Here is a 20,247-nt window from a genome sequence, read left to right on the forward strand (position 1 = left end):
GTGAGTATATGTATGTATGTGGTTACATGTGTGTGTGTGTAGATGTGTCTGAGGGAGGAGCAGCTGAGTCATAGGGATGAGGCCATTTTTCCTACTTCTGAAGACTTGTAAATGTACTAATGTTTCCTCCCAGGACTTACTACATACATATTTAATAAAATGAACTGAGAAAAGATTGTTTTTCTGTCTGTTGAATAAAATGTACACCAGCCCCCAGCTGCCCTGGTCATCCCTCTCCTGCTGGGCCTCTTAGAGCAGGCTTTGGCAATGTTAACATGCCTTCAATGACCCCCTGTAATCACTGTCTTCTTTGCCAGGGCAGAGGCTCCTAGCCCCACCCTGAGGGCTGTGTGAGCTGTGTGGCCCATCTGTTGTCTTGCTTATGTACCTTCAGGAGCAGTCCCATGAGAGTTGCAGGCTCCAGGGTCCTTCTCCCTTTCTTTGATTATGGGGTCATCATCCCAGCACCGTTTTGACTGAGACCCTGAGCTTTCCGGCCTTGTCTAAGCCACACCCGTCGTGGCCAGGGGGGCCTTCAGGAGCTTATCCCTAAAGGGAAGCTGTACCCAAAGGCTTGCCTAGCCCTCCCTGGCCAGCTGGTGTGTGAGCATGTGTGGTCCTTGGTCTTGGCTCTTTTTAGACTAGCATTGCTCCTGGCCCATGGGAGAGCATCTGTGTCCCACTGCATCTTAGGAACTGGGAAGGGTGATCTTTCTCTAAAGTCCTTCTGGCTTCAGGAGTCTGGGGTCAATGACTGTCTTTAACATGTCACGAAATCAAGGACCAGAGACAATATCAAAACCCTGAATCAAGTCTTCACCAAGAGAAGCAGGAAGTCAGCTCCACTTAGGCCATTCTCACAAACTCTAAATGAGCACAGCTAGGTGACCTCCCTGGTTACCTGGGGAGCAGCGAGAAGTCACTGAACTATGAGCTGGCAGGGAGTCTTCTTTTTTTAAGCAACAGATTGAAACTAGTCAGGAGATGTGTATCTGTTGCCTTTTGAGGATTCAGGAAAATGAAGAATCCAGTGAGAGAATCTTCCTAGGGAAAGGCAAACAAGGTCCTTTCCCTGGAAGGGCATGCCCCTGGACACGAGCAGGGGCAGGATGGCTTTGGACCTAGGGGAAGGAGCAGCAGTGACGTGGCCATAGCCAGCCTCTCCTGTTTAGAGGCCAGCGGCCTCCCCTGGCCTTCCTCTACCAGGTAGCTCCTTCATGGCTCTTAGCACACAGGCAGGTACAGGGAGTCATTGAGGAGACATGGCTGGAGGAGCCATGAAAAGGCTGAGGGTGATGACAAGCCCCTGGGGAATGAAACAGGAGTTTCTAGTCTTCCCAGGCTCTCTGGGAAGCCCTTTCTCCCAGGGCTCACCCTGACCCAGCCCCCATGTTTGCCAGCCCACAGAAACCTTTGGTCACAGCTGGTCATCACACATTTCCAGTCAAGCCCATGTCTGGTAAACTTCACACAGCAGATAAAACTGATCAGGCCCTTTGGAAGATCCCACCTCCAAGGCTGGGATCCCTGTCCCGTTATATCTGTTTCCAGGGAAGCAGCTTGTCTCACATGATTTACAGAAAAGCAGTCTATGCATACTATCCCTCTCAGCTCTTTCCAAAAATCTGTCAACATTTATTGGGCACCTTTGGTATGCAGGGCATGTGACATATGCAGATGCCCCAAGGGGCTCGCTGTTTAGTGGGGCAGGTGAGGCCCAGAATTAAATAACAATCCATTCCTATCTTCCTCGGCAGCTTTGGGCTCTGTTTTACTCCTACCTACCCCTAAGAAATCTTTCAGATCCTCAAGGTGGTTCCCTGTTGGCTGATGGTTTGAAGGGCAGCAGTGGCTGAGGCCTGAGAGTGTGGCCCTGGTGGTGAGCGTCCTTCTTTGTCCCATCTCATGCCCACTAGGCAGAGCCATGCATAGCACTGGGGTGGGGGGCACCTGCTCTGTGACAGACAGGATAGTTCTGGGAGGGGGGCCTGTCCCAGAGCCACCAGTCTGATCACCCGGCCGTAGGTGCAACTGAGCCGTCTCATATATCTTTCTTTTAATGCGGAATGGAATGAAGAGGTCAACATTGGGATTATAAGTGGGGCTGTATTGGTGGTGTCTAGATGGTGCTGGGGCCTGCACACCCCCAGGGAAGTCAACAAGGAAACAAGCATTTTTTTAAGCACTTGCTATGTGTCAGGCACTCTGCTAAGCATTTTACAATTCTTGTTTAATTTTATCCTCACAGCAACCCTTCGAGGTAGGTGCTGTTGTGATTCCTACTTACCCATGGGGAAACTGAGGCAAGCAGAGCTAAGTGACTTGCCCAAGGTCACATTGAACTTCGTTTTTTCTGACTCCAGGCCAGGTGCTCTGGGCACTTTGGCACCTCTAGCTGCTTAGGGGCCCACATGTCTGTTGCATCGAGCATTTTTCAGGCACCCTCTTTAGTTCAGAAATGCTCCCTTGAAGGACAGTCCTCTAAGGCATAGGGTTGGTGTCTGCTGGGGGTTCCCCAGAAGCGGCCGGCCCCATGGGCGGGCAGGGACCGAAGGAGACACCATTCTTGTTCCTTTCCATGGTTATTTCTCCTCCGCTCAAGCTGCTTCCCTTCTGCTGGTAACGCAGCTCCAGAGTCCCCCATGCTCCCCAACTTTGCATTCACTTTCTCCTCTGCTACTCACACTCTGCCAGAAGCATCTTCTACCCCCAAGATAGCTGAGTCTTCACTAGTCCAGCCTGGTCAGGACCTTAGCTCCCCAAAGTCCAGCAAAGGGTCAGAACGGCCAGGATCCCCAGGCGTCATGGGGTTTGGGCTCTTGCGGAAGCTTTGGTTGGACTCAGGGACCATGGAGGAGGGATGACCAGACACAGCTTAGGGAATCTCCCATTCCTCCTCTTTCTGCTCTGTGTTGTCGACATCAACTTCAGCCCTCAGCTGCCCTGGAGGGGCTTTACCTAGGCCTAGATTTGGGGGTGACCCAAGAACAGAGAAGCCCCCACCCAAGGTCTGTGGAAAGACTTCAGCACAGAGGAATGGGGTACAGCCCTTGGGCACAGAGGGACAACATGCTGCTGAAGGAGGCAGGTTCCCAGCTTTCTCCTCAGAGTGCTGCCTTGACACCCCTGGAAGGTTTTCACTTGGTTTGTCTTTGTCCATAGTTAGGAAAACGACTTTCACAAGCCAACTAAAGATGAACAGATCAGCGTAACTGCTTTGGCTCACCAGCACGACCCCTTGGCGGCTGTTAAACAGCAAAATCATATGAATTATTGAAATATTAATTTCTTCTCAATAAAAACATCCTGGAAATTGGCCTGCCCCCAGCACCACCTCCCAGGGCTAGGCCCAAGTGCACAGAGAGCAGCCTTGTTGACAGATCTTAGTTTGGGTTGGGTCCTCCATCACGCCCTGGTGCAGGTTTGCTGCTTCCCACCTGTGCATCTTCCCTCAAGGGTCCCAGCAAAATGTTGATCAGAAAAAAAGACCTTTGCAGTGTCTGGGGCCGCTGGGATTCCTCCAGTGCTTCCTGACGCCACCCAGGGCTGGTCGGAGGCCCCTTCTAGTGGCGGCTCCAGAGCTGCTAACATCCTTTCTGTTTGCGCGGGTGATGTTCTTTGTCCTGTGTCAATCTCTAAATCTCCGTTCTGGCTCTGTTTCTCTCCTTTGTTTTTTGAGCACCGAAAGGAGTAACCTATCGAGCTTTTGCTGGAGGATGTTATAAATGAAAATTTAATCATCATTCCGTCAGCTTTGTCAGCTGGAGAAGTGGTGTGTGTGCTCAGGTGGTGGGGAAGGCCCTTTTAAGTCAGTCCTCGTGGCTGCTACCACTAGGCAAGCAGCCTTCCACTGGGGTTAATTTAAAAGGGAGCTTTAAAAATATTATTATCTTTCTACCAGACTGAATGAATCTGCCACTAGAAATCAGAGCTCTTGAAAGGGGGAGATTGGGAGCCTTGGCCTAGGACTCGGAGTAAGGGTTGGCTTTTTTCATTGGCCTATCTGAGGCTAATAGTCACACATTTGGGATTGGTTTGCTTAGCATTATGAAAACCAGCCCTCATTAGGAAGGAGAAATGGTCCTCAGGGGTAGTTACTGCATTTCGGACTAAATGTCTAAAAAGGATGGTTATTTGGATTAGCTAAAAAATTTCATTGTGGATTTTTCTAACATTAAGAGAAATGTTTTGAAGATTGGGGGCCTTGACCTTTTAAATACTGTTTTAAATCTCTCCAAGCATTTGCCCATGTGCTTCATGGTAAATCCTGACAGTCAAATTTAATCAGAACAGGAAAAGTAAGTCATTTCCCCTGTCTTTGAAAATAAAACATAAATAAACTTGGGGGAATATGTGATTTCCCCCCCTTTTTGAAGCCAAGATAATTCTTCCTTTGCCATGAGTTTAGTGATTTTATTGGGGGACTGAATGCCAGTTCTCCATCATGACCCGAAATCAGGTTCCCCTCTATGGCATTTCTCTGGGACTATATTAAAAACCAAGGAGGGAGAGGCAGAGTGACACACTTGTCTGCTGAGAAGATTCTCCATTCCAACTTCCTTTGCTTCTTTGGTAGATGGAACTCTCTTTGATGAAGCTCCCTAGGGCATCAGAGCTCAGTGGTGCTCATTGGGTAGACCAAGACTGGAAAGCAGGGCTCCAGTCCCCTCCTCCCCCAGTCAAAGCTGCCCCAAAGACCAGGCACCAGCTACACAAACAATTTCTTATAATAGTGAGTATGTAACAAAGCAAACACTCACAGTAATTGAATATTTATACCTGCAAAGCCAATTAGCTGCTGAATACATATTTCTAAAGAGCATTGTCTCTCTTCAAAGTGGTGCCTCACTTAAGCCCTAAAAACTAGATTCTGGTCAAAAATGAACAAAAAAATATCACTAAAGCAAAATGCCCGTTTTCCTGGTGTTGGTGGTGAATTGCCATTGGGTTAGTATTACTAATGGAAAGGTCTTTCATTGGTCTCCTGCCACACTTCTCTCTGGGTGGTTCCCCAAAGTGTTGTAGGGTGAAGTGCTTCCACCCCAGCAGCATGGATGCCCATCCAAATGGGACCTGCTGCGCCCACCCTTACTCCTAGCCAGAGCTTGAGGCAGAGACCGATTGGGGTTGGGTCCGCCAGAAGAGGAGGCTTGGGGAGCACACATCACTTAACCAGTTACAAAGAGAGATGAAGGAATCTATAAATTTTGCATTTACAAGGTCCTACAACGAAGGCGTTGTAAGTTACTCTTTTGGGCACCGCAGGTTCCAGCAGCGCCGATGTCAAGGAAAACCGCAACCTGGACAACGTCCCACCCAAAGACGGGGGCGCCCAGAGTGCCGGGGAGGCGGCCCAGCTCACCAACGGAGGAGGTGGTGGAGCCGGCAGGAAGCGGCCCCTGGAAGATGGCACCAACGGCCACCCCAAGTTTCGTCTGAAGAGGAGGAAGAAGATCCCGGGGCCCATTTTACCCAAGAATGCCCTGATGCAGCTCAATGAGATCAAGCCTGGCTTGCAGTACAAGCTCCTCTCTCAGACCGGACCAGTGCACGCTCCTGTCTTCGTCATGGCCGTGGAGGTGAACGGACAGGCCTTTGAAGGCTCGGGCCCCACCAAGAAGAAGGCCAAGCTGCATGCTGCGGAGAAGGCCTTGCGCTCTTTTGTCCAGTTCCCCAACGCGTCCGAGGCCCATCTAGCCATGGGCAGGACCCTCTCTGTCAATACCGACTTCACATCGGATCAAGCCGACTTCCCTGACACCCTTTTCAATGGATTTGAGACCCCCATGCAGTCGGACGCTCCCTTTTATTTGGGTTCCAATGGAGATGGCGGCTACAGTCCAAGCATAGACTATGGAATGTCAGTGTCCACTGCCCCCAGTGCCCTGATCCAGGCACCCCTTCCCCTCCCCATACCCTACCCATCTGCGAGCGGCAAGAACCCCGTGATGATCCTGAACGAGCTTCGGCCAGGCCTCAAGTACGAGTTTCTCTCCGAGAGTGGGGAGAGCCATGCCAAGAACTTTGTCATGTCGGTGGCCGTGGATGGACACAGCTTCGAGGGGTCAGGACGAAACAAGAAGCTGGCCAAAGCCCGTGCTGCCCAGTCTGCTCTCGCCTGCCTCTTCCACATGCAGCTGGACCAGACGCCATCTCGGCAGCCCATCCCCAAGGAGGGCCTCCAGCTGCATCTGCCACAGGTGAGGTCCTGGGAGTGTGGGCCGCTCGGCAAGGGAATCTGGGGGATTAACGTTGTCTCTTCCGTGTAGTGTAAGCCTCTTAACCTGTCTTCACCAGGAGCTCTTGCTGATGAGTTTCTATAGTGTATTTACTAGGTTAGAAAAGTAGGAAATGAGAGACAGGCCATGGAGCCATAAAGGTGCCCTCTCTGATACATCCCTCGGCTTCTCAACCCAGAAGAGCCCCTAAGGACTCTCCTTGGTGACTTCATCCAGAATCTCACCTAGACACGTGAGCCGTAAGTCATTCTTGGCACCACGGTCCCTCTGGGTCCTCTCTCTCAAAGGTGCTCATGGTGAATCAGGTCCCCCTGGGCTGCAAAGTGGAGACAGTGGGGCTCCTTGGGACCTGGCTGACTCTGACATGCTTGTGACCCAACCTTTCTCCTGGGTGCTGGCTGCTCCCTGCCTGCATTCTCTGTTTTTCAGCTGGGCCCTTCCATGGCTCACAGAGCTATGCTTCTCCAGCACCCAGAAGGATGGCTAGGTCCTAGATGTCCCTTCCATCCCCACCACAACCAAAGGCTCTTCTAAAGGGAGTCCCTCAAAGGGCTGATCAGATGGAAAGTCTTTTGTCCTTCCCTTTCCTGAGTATACCTGTCACCCCTTCCCCATTTGAGTAATAGCTGCTGTCCTCTCCTCTGAGGGGGAAACCCCCTCATCATCTTCCCTCTGCTCCCTCCCTGGGGGGCTCTGCCTTCTTTACATTTTACAGCTGTGGTCGAGCTGGTTGAAGGACAACATGGATGTGAGAGAGATGATCAATTCTCCTTTTCCTCTTCCATAAGTGTTATTACTTCTGATAGGAAAGTCACATCATTGAGAGAGCTGTCCCTCAGAAGCAAGGGTGGGGGGGGGCTGGGAGCACTGAATGTCCCTCACCCTTTCCTCTTCTTCCTTGTCTTCCCAGGCCCAGCACAACCCCCCCCCCCATCTACCCCAAGGAGCATCTCTCTTCTTGTTCTGCTCACACCTTCCCTGGAGATGAGAGGGACTTTGCTGCCCTCCCTCTGTATGGAGGAATAACTCCCATATAATGTGAGGCCAAAAGAAGTCCCATGACATGCCCACAGCCTCCCAGCTTCTCAGAAGCATGGCTGGACTTTGAACTGATGCCCCAGGGAAAGAGAGGGGGAAGCTGGGGGGAAGGGGGCTTCAGGGGTTTGTTCAGAACCCAAAGGGGAGAAGCTGCCAGCATTCTGGTCCTTTGTCATCTCCATTCTCAGTGTCCATTCTTCTCTAGGCCATCGAAGGACCTTCTGGTCTGATGGGAACATAATGTTGCAGGTAGAGAAGCTGGCTGCCTAATCATTTCCCTTTTTTTTTTTGCCTCTTGTCAAAATCTCTGTTCCACTTTCCTGATAAGGTTGGCTGCTGAGGCAGTGTGCATTTCTGTTGGAAAAATTAAAATCTATTAGAGCTGTTGTTGGGCTCATTGGAATAGTGTCTGTGAATCTGTTTCCAGAATTGGCTAATAGTTCCCAGTAAAAGGGATGGAAATCACGTCATTTCTCGAAGGTGACCCAAGAAATGTCATTTCAATGTAAATGATACCCAAAGGAGGCAAATGACATTTGGATAAAACAAAGACCACCCCCTTCCTGGGGGGTTGCTGGCCGTGGTGGCTGGAAGCTCTCTGTCAGTCTCTTGGCAGGTTCGAGCTTTGTCAAAGTGATATTTTTGGAGGCAGTGTGGTGCAGTGAGTGGCCCTTGAGACCTGGAGTCAGGGAGGCCTGAATTTGAATCCTGGGATTCATGAGCTCTAGGCCTCAGCTTCCTCCTCAGTAATATAATGAGCTGGCCCCCATGACCTCCAAGGTCCCTTCTGGCTCTAGACCCAGGACCCCTTGAGCCCCTGAATTATTATTCTATTTTTTTGCTTTTTGGAGGGGGAAGGGCAGGGCAATTGGGGTTAAGTGACTTGCCCAAGGTCACATGGCTAGTAGGTGTTTGAGGCCAGATTTGAACTCACGTCCTCTTAACTCCAGGGCTGATGCTCTATCCCCGGCACCACCTAGCCACTCTCTCTGACCCAGACTGCCCTTGCCTAGTCTCAGCAGAACAACGCTATTGAAGGAGTACAGAGCTGGCTACATACACCCCAACTGGTGCCTTGCTTCACATTTCCTTAAGGAAGGCTCAGGTTCCATTCTGGACTCGAAGAAGCAGCAGCAGTGATGGGGGTGGCCATGTATCTGACAGCCCCTGCTGCCGCTGCAGGCTTGGCCTGGATAGGAAATGCTCATTGTCTCCCATAGCCATTCAACAAATAGTTGTGGTTTTCCAGTTCTCTTGAAGAACTCAGAAAGCCACAGCTGCCAGAATGCCCCAAAGGAGCTCTCTGTTGAAGTGAATGGCCTCACCCTGTGAGGGGTCCAGGAGTCGCAGGCAGAAAGATCCCTTGTCCGGGTCTTCTGGGCTAGTGGGCAGAAGGCCTCGCTCCCCCGTCAGGTGGCCCAGGGCCCTGGGGAGGGCTGAGGGAGGACCAGTCCTCAGCCTAGGGCTCAAGCAGACATAGTGTCTGCACACACTTTGGTGATGGGCTAGCCCCTGGAAGCTTCCATCTAACCCTGTGCAGAGACCAGGGCTTCATATCTGTGGCCTGTGGGTCACCCTGCCTCTTCCTTCCTCCCACTCAGAGAGCTAGAACAAGAAGTAAAGAAGAAAAGAACAATGAAATGCCAACATCTTTCCAAGCTGTGATCCACTCCCATAGTCCCCACTTCTGCAAAGAGAGACAGAGGGCTTCTCATCCTAGCTCTTCTGGGCCAAGCTTGGTCATTGCTGACAGGCAGCTGATGACTCCACAGTGCGCAGAGCTCTGGGCCTGGTGGCAGGAAGGCTTGAGTTCAAATCCAGCCTCACACACGTATTGACTGTGTGACCCTGAGCAAGTCACTTAACCACTGTCTGCCTTGGTTTTCTCAGATGCAAAATGGGAATAATAATAGTACCTACCTTACAGGGTTGTTGTGATGTTAAAATAATGTTTGTAAAAAGTGCTCAGCACAATGCCTGGAACATAGTAGGCCTCTATAAATGCTGATTCCATCTGGGCAGTTTTCCTGGTAATTCAAAGGACTCACTGGGGTAGCTGCTGCTGTTTCTGAGACCCTGCTCAGGGCCCATCTCCCACAAGGTCATCTCCAGCTCTTCCCTGGTACCCCAGGAGGGGCTCAGGAAGAGCAAGGTGCTTCCAGCAGGGACCCCTGCATTCTGACCCAGATGGGGTGGGGTGTGCCCTCACAGTGACCTTGTGATGGGTGTCTGTCATCAGATTCAGACAGGCTGAGGGGGGATGCACAATCAGGCAAGGCACTGCACACACAGCTGCTGAGAAATCACCAGGCAGTCCTTCAAATCCACCACTATGCACTAAGCATCGTTGGGGTTCATTCAGGTCACTGAGCTTGAGGCCCACCATGGTTATTACCCTGGTCATTATCAGAATGGCTTGCCTAGCATTAATCCTGTCAATCAATCAATGAATATGCATTTGGTGAGCACCTGCTACATGCCAAGCCCTGTGCTAAGTGCTAAGGGGATGCAAAAAGGGGTTAATTAATAATTAGATCACCATAATGAAAACAAATATATACAAAGCAAGTTATTCAGAGGACAACTTATTGTAGTAAACCAGGGAGGTCAGTGCTGGAGCAGAGGAGGGGGCGGTGGCCAGAGACAATGGCCCAGGCCCAGAGATGGGTCCAGGTGCTTTGCTAAACTCAGGAGCTGCAGGGTAGGGGCTTGTGGGCCATTTCCCAGTGCACTGACAAAGGACCCATTCTTTTTGTGGCTACCTCCAAATATTTCTGTGTCAGATCCCCAAACTGATTTCTTGTGTGTTGGACCAACCAGTGAGAACAGAGCAGCGCCGTGTTTTTTTTTTTTTTTTTTTTTTTTTTTTTGCTTTTTTTTGGAGGGCAATTGGGGTTAAGCTCGGCTAGTTGTGTGTCAAGTGTCTGAGGGCACATTTGAACTCAGGTCCTCCTGACTCCAGGGCCAGTGCTGTGTTCACAGCGCCACCTAGCCGCCCCCCTCACTGTGTCTTTTCTTAGAAGTTTTGAGGCAGCTCAAGTGCTGCGGCTGCATTGGGTGGCCACCTTTCACCTGAACTGGGGAGGCTCGCACGGGCTCCAGAGCCTTGCTAGTTTTCATTTCGGGCTGGTTGGGTCCCTAACACACAAGCCTTAGATTGTCCTTTAACGCACCTCTCCCATTCCGCTTTTTGCCTTGGCCATTTCCTGTTTTGCCATTCTACTCCCCTCATTATATTCACTCTGGCCACTGTATTGATAATTAGTCCCTCGGCCCTCTGGGCTCCCCTGAGCGGTTTTATTTTTCCCCAGTTCTTTCCCAAAGAGCTGTAAGTCTCTACCCTTCTGCCCTGGGCTAAAACACCAATTTCCAAAGTACAAAATGGTGGCGATGAGCCTTGGCGTGTGTGACCAAGTTCTGGAGGTGGTCATGGCTGCAAGCTTCCTCGCTCCATCTGAATCCTCACTGTGATAGGTCCGCAGTCAGCCAGGCAAGCAGCAGGCCCTTCTTATTTACCTGCAGCTAGGTGCCGGGAAGCAGCGATGTCTTAGCCTGCCTTAAGAGAGGGACAGTATCTGGGTACTGGGAGGTCTTCACCTCCCTGGTCTCAGCCCTGCTCAGAATCTATCAGCAGGATGGTGTTGAGTTTCAGGTAGGGCCCCTTAGGGAGGCCGGGAGAGTGCCAGGGGCAGGTGAGCAAAACAGCGAGGGTGCAGGAATGGGGAAGTTTATCCTACACAGGGAAAACGTTGGTGGGGTGGGGGGGGGGGGGTGGAGGCAGGAAAGGGGTGGAGAGGAACACGTTAGCTGCCTTCAAGGCTTTGAAAGGTTGTCGTTTGGAAGAAGAAGGAAACTCTTTTTCTTTGGCCCCAAAAGACTGAAGCAGAAACCGTGGGTCCCAGTGACAGGGAGATGCTCTATGCAATCTCTACTTCCTAACAATTAGTGCTCTCATATGGTGGAGCGGACAGCCCTAGCAGGGAAGTAGCCCCTTTCCTGAAGGGTCTTTCCACCAGAGCTATAGGAAAGGCTGCTATTCCTTGGTAGATGGGACGGTTGGAGCTCTGGGGGCTTCCTCAGACTGTGATTCTCACCAACAGCCGTCCCCAAGTAATTTCATTCTTGCCCCCTTGCCCACGGTTCTCACAGTGTATGCATCCACATATGGGCCTGATCACAAAAAAATTGTCCAGCCCTGTAATACTAGAGGATAGCCGAGGTTACGGCATCCCCAAAGGTAGCTGGCAAGGAAGCCACAGAATTCTTAAGGTTTCAAGCTCACCATTACCCCAAGGTGCAGAGGACCATGGTCAAGGAGGGACTCTAGAATGATGGCCACTAAGGAATCACAGCCTCTGAGGAAGACCTCCGAGCTCATCTTGTCTAACCTACAGGGCAATAGGGGGCTTAAAGCTATATTCAGATACCTTTTTTTAAGTGTAAGAGCAAGGATTCCATTGGCTGAATTATCTGGGATAGTCCCTGAGAGAACCTGGCAAAAACCCAACAATAACAGAACTCCAGAAAACAGGAAAAACAGTCTGACATGAGGGACATTCTGGGTGCCTGATGACTAAGGATGAAGATGCCCCTGCTGTCTGGTGATGTGTGGTGAAGACAGTGAGTCCTCCCTCCTGGATCCCTTCATCAGTCAGTATGATCCATGTATGGGCCCTTTTTTGGTCAAGGCCAACCTCCACTTGTTTGTGGTGAGGCAAGGCTTTAAATCATTGAAATCTGGAATAGCTCATGATCTGTAAAGTCTGCCTCCTGAGGATGCTGATGCTGCCAGGACTTCCTTTGGCACAGGGATTGCTGCCCTGGGCATGCCCCAAAGGAAGCCCTCCTAGAAGCCCTTCTCTCTCAGAGATTGGCCAAGTCCACCAGCCCAGGCTCTAGCTGTCAGGGGCAGGGGGCAGAGTCACACAAGTCACAGTTCCACACTCCTAATCAGACAGATGTGGGATCACCAGGACTTTCCTCCAGCCTTTGGAGAATGATGAGCTGAGAAGACTTGAACCCATTTGATTTGTAACCTTAATGGGACATCTCCCTAAGAAAGCGCTGCCACCATACAGTTCTTCCACACAAGTGGCTTTGTCCCTACACTGATACGATTTCCTTTTCTTGCTGCCATAAAGGCATTTTTGTTTTACTTTATTTAAAAAGTCCACTGTGCCTCAGAGCTGAGTCACAGAGGCCAGAGGCCAGCCTTCATGGCCTGGAAGTCCGGAGTTTAACCCTCTCTGGTCACCCCCTTTCAGGGACCCAGGCCAAGCTGAACCATTCAGAACTGGATGCATTTACCCCAGCCCAGTGCCTCACACCAATGAAGATGTAGGTCCAGACTAAGAAGGAACAGCTATTTCTACCTCTGTGTGTAATTATATATAAAGTGAACACACCACCAGATGGTTTTATTTTCTCGTTTCTTTATTCTTTTATTTCTTTTTAGCTTTCAATGTTCTTTATTTTTTATTATTATGGTCCTTTCATTTCTGATGGCATTTGTGACTTGACCGATTCAGGTGGTCAAGCTTGTGTAGATTAGATAAAAGTTCCATTTCTCAGTTGGGGGCTCCTTGGTTGAAGGAAGAAAACAAGCATTTGATAGCCCTTACTCTGTGCTGAATACTTGACCTTCACCACCCTGCAAGACAAGTGCCCTCATTATCTCCATTTTACAGGTGAGGAAACTGAGGCAAACAGGGTGAAGTGACTTGCCCAGGGTCCCACAGCTCCTAAGTGTCTGAGGCTGGATTTGAACTCAGATCTTCCTGATTCTACCAGCTAGCTCTCTCCACCCTAACCTTCAGCTGCCTTTCATTAGTTCTTTATTCAAATTTAGCTTTTTTTTTTCTTGAATCTAAAAATGTTCCTTTTCACAGACATGATTCTCCCCTTTGTGTCCAAGAGAAGCATGCAGGCCCCAGACTGTTTCCTGTTATTGCTGGGTTTTTACCCGGCTCAGTCAGGGACTGTCCCAGTGTGGGTCAGGTCAGTAGCTGTGCACCGAAGTCGAGTGTGCTCCGGGGGGTGGGGGGGGGGGTGGGCCCTCAGTGGGGGTTCTACAGGTCTCAGCTCTTTGGAAGGGAATGTTCTGTAAGGGATGAACACAGAGGGTCCAGACGTAACCGGTGGATTTCCTCTGGAAAATGAAGGTTTGGGGAGCTGTCCCAAGCCGGAACTCTCCCATCTGCCACTCTGGGGGTGAGTATCGCTGCTGGACAGCTCAGTTGGGCTTGGCCGTGCTGCTGTTCCAGGACAATGAGGATCCCAGGGCCTGCCAGCAGCCTGCCCAGCCACCCTCTGCTGGCGGGGAGCAGAAATGCTGCCCCGGCTGCCCGAGGCTCCCAGCTCCTCAACGCGCCTTCTGTGGTCCCCAGGTTCTCGCTGATTCCGTGGCTCGCCTGATCGTGGAGAAGTTCAGTGACCTGACAGACAACTTCACATCCCCCCATGCTCGGAGAAAAGTGCTTTCTGGCGTTGTCATGACAACAGGTAGGCGCGCCATCGGGCTGGTGGAGGAACTCGGATCCTCTCGTCTGGTGGCCTGGGTGGGAAAGGGGCGCAGGGGCCGATTCCTGCTGAGTCCTGGGACCTCTTCTTTTCAATAAAGTAAGGGGTGGGGGTGGGGAAGGGAGGAGCTCTGCTGGATCTTGAAAGGGGGACTCACTAGTCTAAAAGAAACTCCTTCTCGTGGCTGCTGGAGACTCATGCTGCCCACCTTAAGCAACATTGGAAAACAAGAGTGTCTGGCTCATTGGTGACTGCTGCGTGCAGAGTGCTTCCCCCTCTATGAGCTTGGGAATTATGGAATGCAAGGCCAATTGGCCCCATTTCATAGATGAGAACATTGAGCCTCTGAGAGGTGGGTGTCTTGGCCTCAGTACCCAGCTCGTGAGAGACAGAACCCCTCATGCTTGGCCTTCCTGCTGAACACCCTCCTGCCTTTGTCAAAAGGTACTCCCTCCTCCTTGCACCCCAAGAGTCCTTTTAGGCCATAGGGGGCAAAAGTTTGGTGAGAACACCAGATTGACTCTAGAAGATCCTCTCAAGTGGGGGGGGTGAGGTAGTGAGGTGGCAGGAAGACAAAGGCAGGGAGGAGAGAAGAGAGACAGTAACAAAGAGACATAAAGAGAGGACAGAGAGGGAAGGAGGGGACAGGGAGGGAAGAATGAGAAGGGAGGGAAGGGAGAGAAGGAGGGAGGAGAGAGAGAAAGGGAGAGGGAGGTGGATAAAGGAGACAGAGAAGCAAGAGGGAAGAGGGAGGGAGGGAATGTGAGAATACTTCTTTGAATGTGAGTGCATTTTAATTTTCATCTGTGGCTGCCTATTTTGTAAAAGGATTGCTTTTTCTTATTGAGGATGAGAAAGAACAAAAGCTTGCTAACTTTCTCTATATAAGCATTTATCACATGCTAGGGAGAAGATTGTTGGCAGTTGGCTTTGGACTGCTCAGGGGATTTTCCAGCTTCTGACAGGTTGAGGCAGGTGGTTCTGTTCTGCCCAGAGAGCCCCTTCCTAAGTGGGCTGCCAGAGCAACATCCTGGAGAGGCCCAGGGGATGTGGCAGGAGGCCACAGACACAGCCTGGCCAGGGTTTCCTTTCCCAGGACTGCCATTTTGTTATTGTGGCAAATACTGAAAAAGGATACAGCAAAAAGAAAACAAACAAGATTTTAAAAAAAGTTTACTCTCCATTTTTCTTGGTCTTCACATCTGCAAAGCGGCCACACTTGATGGCCACCGCCCCTCCCCGACCCCTACAGGTACTATGTGAACCTGACCCTGTTGACATTGTGAGGTCAGTGGTACGGTGGCAGGAGGGTAAAGGCATCAGGGTCACAGGCACCTGTGTCCACTTGTTTCCAGGACATTCCAGTGCTCTTCATATTACAAAATAATTCCCTGTGCTTTGGGAGTTTGGGAGCAGAAACAGTCTAACGGTCTGTGGTGAGGATGGTTTTTCTTTCCTTTGGCCAGAAGAGACATCCAGGATTTGTGAGAGCTGCTAAACCACTGAGGTTGCACACTCCTCGGGAGATTTCCTGGACTTGGTTAAAGGATTTCCATCCTTCCTTTCACTACCTGGAGCTCTCCCATTGGCTACCCAAGCTCAGGAACACTTCAGTGACTTATCTCCTGTGGTCCTGGGAGGGCTGGATTTCCTTAGGAGTCTGAGTTTCCTTTGTCTTGGTGTGTAGCAGCTGTGCAGGGAGGTCCAGGCTGGGAGTTCTTCACAGGTGCCACTGTCCATAGGTCTGTCTTTCCAGGACCAGAGGCCATCCATGGGCTTCACCTGAAATGACCCTAGCTTTGCTTTTCAAATGGTTAAAGCTGAGAGAATAAGGTCAAGCCCTGAAGGGATTGATTTAAAACCTCACAGGGCATGACTTGGTTTAAAAATGAATTTGTGTCTCTGGAAGTTCCATTGTCCTGTATTTTGACTCAGTATAATTCAATGATGACCAACCTGACTGGTAGATGAGATGCTTTTAAATGATTTCTTCCATTGTTTTCTTTGTGGCTGACTCTGCTGTTGACCTCATAACCTCATTTAACATACTAGTATTTGACCGTGAGAGTAGTCACAAAGTCGTGTCTGACTCTCCATGACCCCATTTGGGGTTTTCTTGACAAAGATACTGGAGGCGTTTACCATTTCCTTCTCCAGTTCATTTTACAGATGAGGTGAAATGACTTGGTCAGGGTCACACAGCTAGGAAGTGTCTGAGACCAGATTTGAACTCAGGAAGATGAATCTTTCTGACTCCAGACCTAGCACTCTATCCACTCGGTCTTTGGGCCCTGGTGGTTCAGAGTGGATGTAAGTAGCAATTGGCCAGAAATCCTGAGGTTCTCTCCCTCCCAGATTGGTTTTTGCTTTTGACTAGGTAGAAGAGGTGGTCATTTCTTACCTAGCCTTAATCACTGAGTGGGCATTGCCTCAGTCAAACTGAGATTGGGAAAGACCTTAGCTTTAAAAGGGGGCCATCTCCAGTCGTCCTGATGAATGTCTGCCACTGGACTCAGGTGGCTCCAGAGGAGAAAGTGAGGCCGGTGACTTTGCACAGGCCACCCTCCAGTTCAGTCCACTTGCATGTCATGGCATCACCTTTGAGAAGGAAGACAAGTCACAAAGCCAGTGGGAACCCCTATGTGATGTGGCTCTTCTTAATGATGACTTGCTCTGTGTACAGAGAAGGGTATTTGCTGCACCCCGGCAGAAACCATTCCTGTGATCCCCAAGAAGTTCCTCTGAGTACCATGAGCCATTCATTTCTGTGAAAACCATCCCTGGCATTTGCCATTCTGGGACTTGGTGGGCCTTGTCCCGCACTGGTGAGTGATTTTGTGAAACCAAAGTATATCTTTCACTGGAGCCTGATTCAGTCCAGACAGCTGTAGCTTGGCAAGATAACAATTCATTCCCTAGAGTCATTTCCCTAGTAGTCCATGATCCAGGGCAGGATCATGGACTACTAACGGGAAACATCTTTGCTTCCCAGGCACAGATGTCAAAGATGCCCAGGTGATAAGCGTCTCCACAGGAACCAAATGCATCAATGGAGAGTACATGAGTGACCGTGGCCTGGCCCTAAATGACTGCCATGCAGAAATCATATCTAGGCGATCCCTGATTCGGTTCCTTTACACACAGCTGGAACTTTTCTTGAGGTAAGTTCAAGCCTACAGAGTGTGAGACATTTGGCCTTTGGGAGGTGGTTCCCTGCCCCCAGAGCAGCTCAGCAACAAAAACTCAGGGTGCAGACAAATGCAGCTACAGGAAGGGGGGGGTGGTCGTGAAGTCACAGGCCACATTCTTCTGTTTTCTGCAGCACAGATGGGTACAGGCCATCTTACGAGACCCCATGTGTCCATGGGCATGGTCACCTTCGGTCGCCATGGTAACCGTGTCTGTCCAACCAGTTTCACTTCTATGACAATTGTTTAAATTTAGCTTCTGTTATCAAAACAGCTTGGTACTGGTTATGGAATAGAGAGTTAGTTATGGAGATCAGTGGAAAAGATTAGGTATAGGACACACAAAAGCAAATGAACTCAGTTTTGGATGAATCAAAGACCCCACTTCTGGGTTAAAAACTCACCATGTGATCAAAAATGCTGAGAAAACTGGAAAGCAATCTGGCAGAAACTAGGCATAGGCCAGTATCTTACACCATATAGCAAGACAAGCTCCAAACAGGCCCATGACTTAGACATAAAGGTTGACATAATAAAAAGTTAGAGGAGCAAGGAAGGAATTTTTTTTAAGATCTATGAATAGGGGAACGATTTATGACCAGACAGGGCAGAAAGAATATCACAGAAGATAAATTGGACAATTTTGATTTCATAAAATAAATTTTTTTTGCACAGACAAAACTATTGCAAAAACAGAAAAACATTTGTAGTGAGATTCTCTTATAAAGGCTTCATATACAAGATGTATACAGACCTGAATCAAATCTATAAGAATAGGAGCTGTTGTCCAGTTGATAAATGGTCAAAGGATATGAATGGGTAGTTTTCAAAGGAAGAAACCCAAGTTATCTGTAGTCATATGAAAAATGATCCAAATTATTAATAATTAGAGAAATGCAAATTATGGTAACTCCAGGGTTCCATCTCAAACCCATGAAATTAGCAAAGTTGTTAAAAAAGAAAATAACAAATGTTGAAGCAGCTATGGGAAAACAAGTACATGTTCTGTTGGTGGAGCTTTGGATTGATTCGTCCATTCTGGAAAGCAATAGGAGATGTGATCAAAGAATTCATAAACTATACAAATTTTCAACCCAGTGATACAGAAATTAAAAAAGAAGGAAAAGGAGCCATGTGTACAAGATTCTAAATAGCAGCTCTTTTTTGTGCTAGCAAACACCTAGAAACTAAGGGAGTGCTCATCAACTGGGGAATGGCTTCCTAAGTCATGGTATACACGTGCAATTCAATGGTATTGTGACATACGAGATAATGAAAGGAATGGTCTTAGAGAAGCCTGGGAAGACTTGTATGAACTGACGCAGAGTGAGCTGAGCAGAAGCAGAACAGCTCATACAATAATATCAATATTGCAGAGACAAAGCACTTTGAAACACTTCAGAACTCTGATCCGTGTAATAACCAATCTCAATTCCAGAGGAATCATGATAAAGCATGCTCCTTACCTCCTGCCAGAAAAGGGAGGAACTCAGGATGCAGAGAGAGCGCTAGTGAGATATAGCTGTTGTGGGAATTTGTTTTGCTGGACTATGAATATTTGTTACAAGGGTTTGGTTTAATTTCTTTAATGGGGAGGGAGTGGAGGGAGAGAGGAAATAGATGCTTGTTAATTGAAAGCATTTTAGTTTAACTTAAAAATAAATGTAGCTTGGTACTCTAGTCCTAGAGAAAATGAAGAAGGAAATGGTTGGTGGGAGTGTGACTTTATCAGAAAGCTGACTGGGTGTGTGAGCTGCCAACATTCTTATCCTACAGAGGATTCTCTCCAGCCCCTCAAAGCCCAGTATGGTCAACCATCCATTAGCAGCAGCTTTGCCTTGATTTCAGCTTTGGTCTGTTTCAGTACGAGAGAGGACCAGCAGAGATCCATTTTCATGAAATCCCAGCGCGGAGGCTTCAGACTGAAGGACACCGTCCAGTTTCACCTCTACATCAGCACCTCTCCGTGTGGAGACGCCAGGATCTTCTCACCCCATGAGGCCGCACAAGATGGTAGGTGACTCCCCTTAGGGATGCACAGAGCTGTTAGACCCAGGCTATGCAGGCCCTGGCAGCCCATAGTGGGCTAACTCAATGTAATTAAGACCACCTGTTAAACCGAGCAGAACCCCCCCACACACACACACACACCTCAAAGGGTTCCATCCCTTTCTAAATCTTGTTCTTGTGGGCTGGCGCACATACAAATAAGTGAGCTTTAGGCATGGTCTCAGGATCCAAGAATGGATGCTGGACTACAAGGTCCTTGATGTTTCCAAATCAGGAACACTTCACCCTTTTGACCAGGAGATGGACAGATCGCCTCCTTCCAGACTCTCTCCCCACTGGTCAGATCTGGGTGTGGCGGGGCGGTGTCTCCTTTCCTGGAAGACTGGCCTTCCCAGTGCACCTCACCTCTGCCTTTGTCTCTTAGATCAGGCAGACAGACACCCAAACAGGAAAGCAAGAGGACAGCTCCGGACCAAGATCGAGTCTGGGGAGGGAACCATTCCTGTGAGGTCCACGACGACCATCCAGACCTGGGATGGGGTACTACAGGGTGAACGGCTGCTCACCATGTCCTGCAGTGACAAGATTGCCAGGTGAGATGGGTTTTCTGAGCCGTCACCCTAACTGTCAAAGAACTGGAGTTAGGGTTAGAGGCCCTCCCCCCCAACCTGCACCCAACTGGGACAGATCACAGGTCCAGGAGACCCAGATGACATCAGGTATCCATTTCTTCAGATCTGCCCTGGGCTCAGTGCACCCTTTTCCCTCCAGGCCCCTCCCCAAAGCCGTTCCATCTGCACATGTCTCTGATTTTCCTTGTAAGTCTTAGGTCATTTCCTGAGCAGCAACATTCAGGGAATGGCCTCAAGGTTCTGGGAAGACCTCAATCCTTCCAGAAAACTTCTCACAGTCTGTTCCCTCTTTCTGTTAGAGAGTTCAATGTCCATGTATAGCTAGCACTTGGACTTGCCCATTCTCTGTCTCACTTAACTGAAACATTTTAGAAAATTGGCATCCAGGAGCGCTGGGGGAAAAAGCCTTCCCTTAACACATCAGGTCCCTGAAAGTCCATTCTGGATTGATGAGATTTCATGTATTTCTGCCCTGGATGCCCTCTGGGCAGTTGCTGTCCCATGGGTTGGCTTCCCATACACACCCCTAGCTCGCTTTGGGATAGGAATAGAAAGCAGAGAAAGACAGAGAGAGACAGGTGGGAGGGAGAGAGACAGAAAGAGAAAGGTGGGAGAGAGAGA

At 49.6% G+C, this 20,247-nt stretch overlaps 1 protein-coding gene across 1 annotated transcript in view; it reads left to right on the forward strand.

Annotated features, from left to right (window-relative positions):
• Positions 1–20,247, forward strand: part of ADARB1 (adenosine deaminase RNA specific B1) — a 66,138-nt gene that overhangs the window by 1,565 nt on the left and 44,326 nt on the right. Inside the window, exons 2-6 of the mRNA XM_069100301.1 lie at positions 5,266–6,200; positions 13,664–13,778; positions 16,789–16,957; positions 18,849–18,997; positions 19,419–19,587. Coding sequence (XP_068956402.1) covers positions 5,266–6,200; positions 13,664–13,778; positions 16,789–16,957; positions 18,849–18,997; positions 19,419–19,587 — 1,537 coding nt within the window. The remainder of the gene's footprint in view (positions 1–5,265; positions 6,201–13,663; positions 13,779–16,788; positions 16,958–18,848; positions 18,998–19,418; positions 19,588–20,247) is intronic.

This window comes from Petaurus breviceps, unplaced genomic scaffold (assembly GCF_028583685.1).
Source record: "Petaurus breviceps papuanus isolate PSGF00001 unplaced genomic scaffold, PetGlider_PUasm1.0 387, whole genome shotgun sequence".
NCBI classification, from domain to species: domain Eukaryota; kingdom Metazoa; phylum Chordata; class Mammalia; order Diprotodontia; family Petauridae; genus Petaurus; species Petaurus breviceps.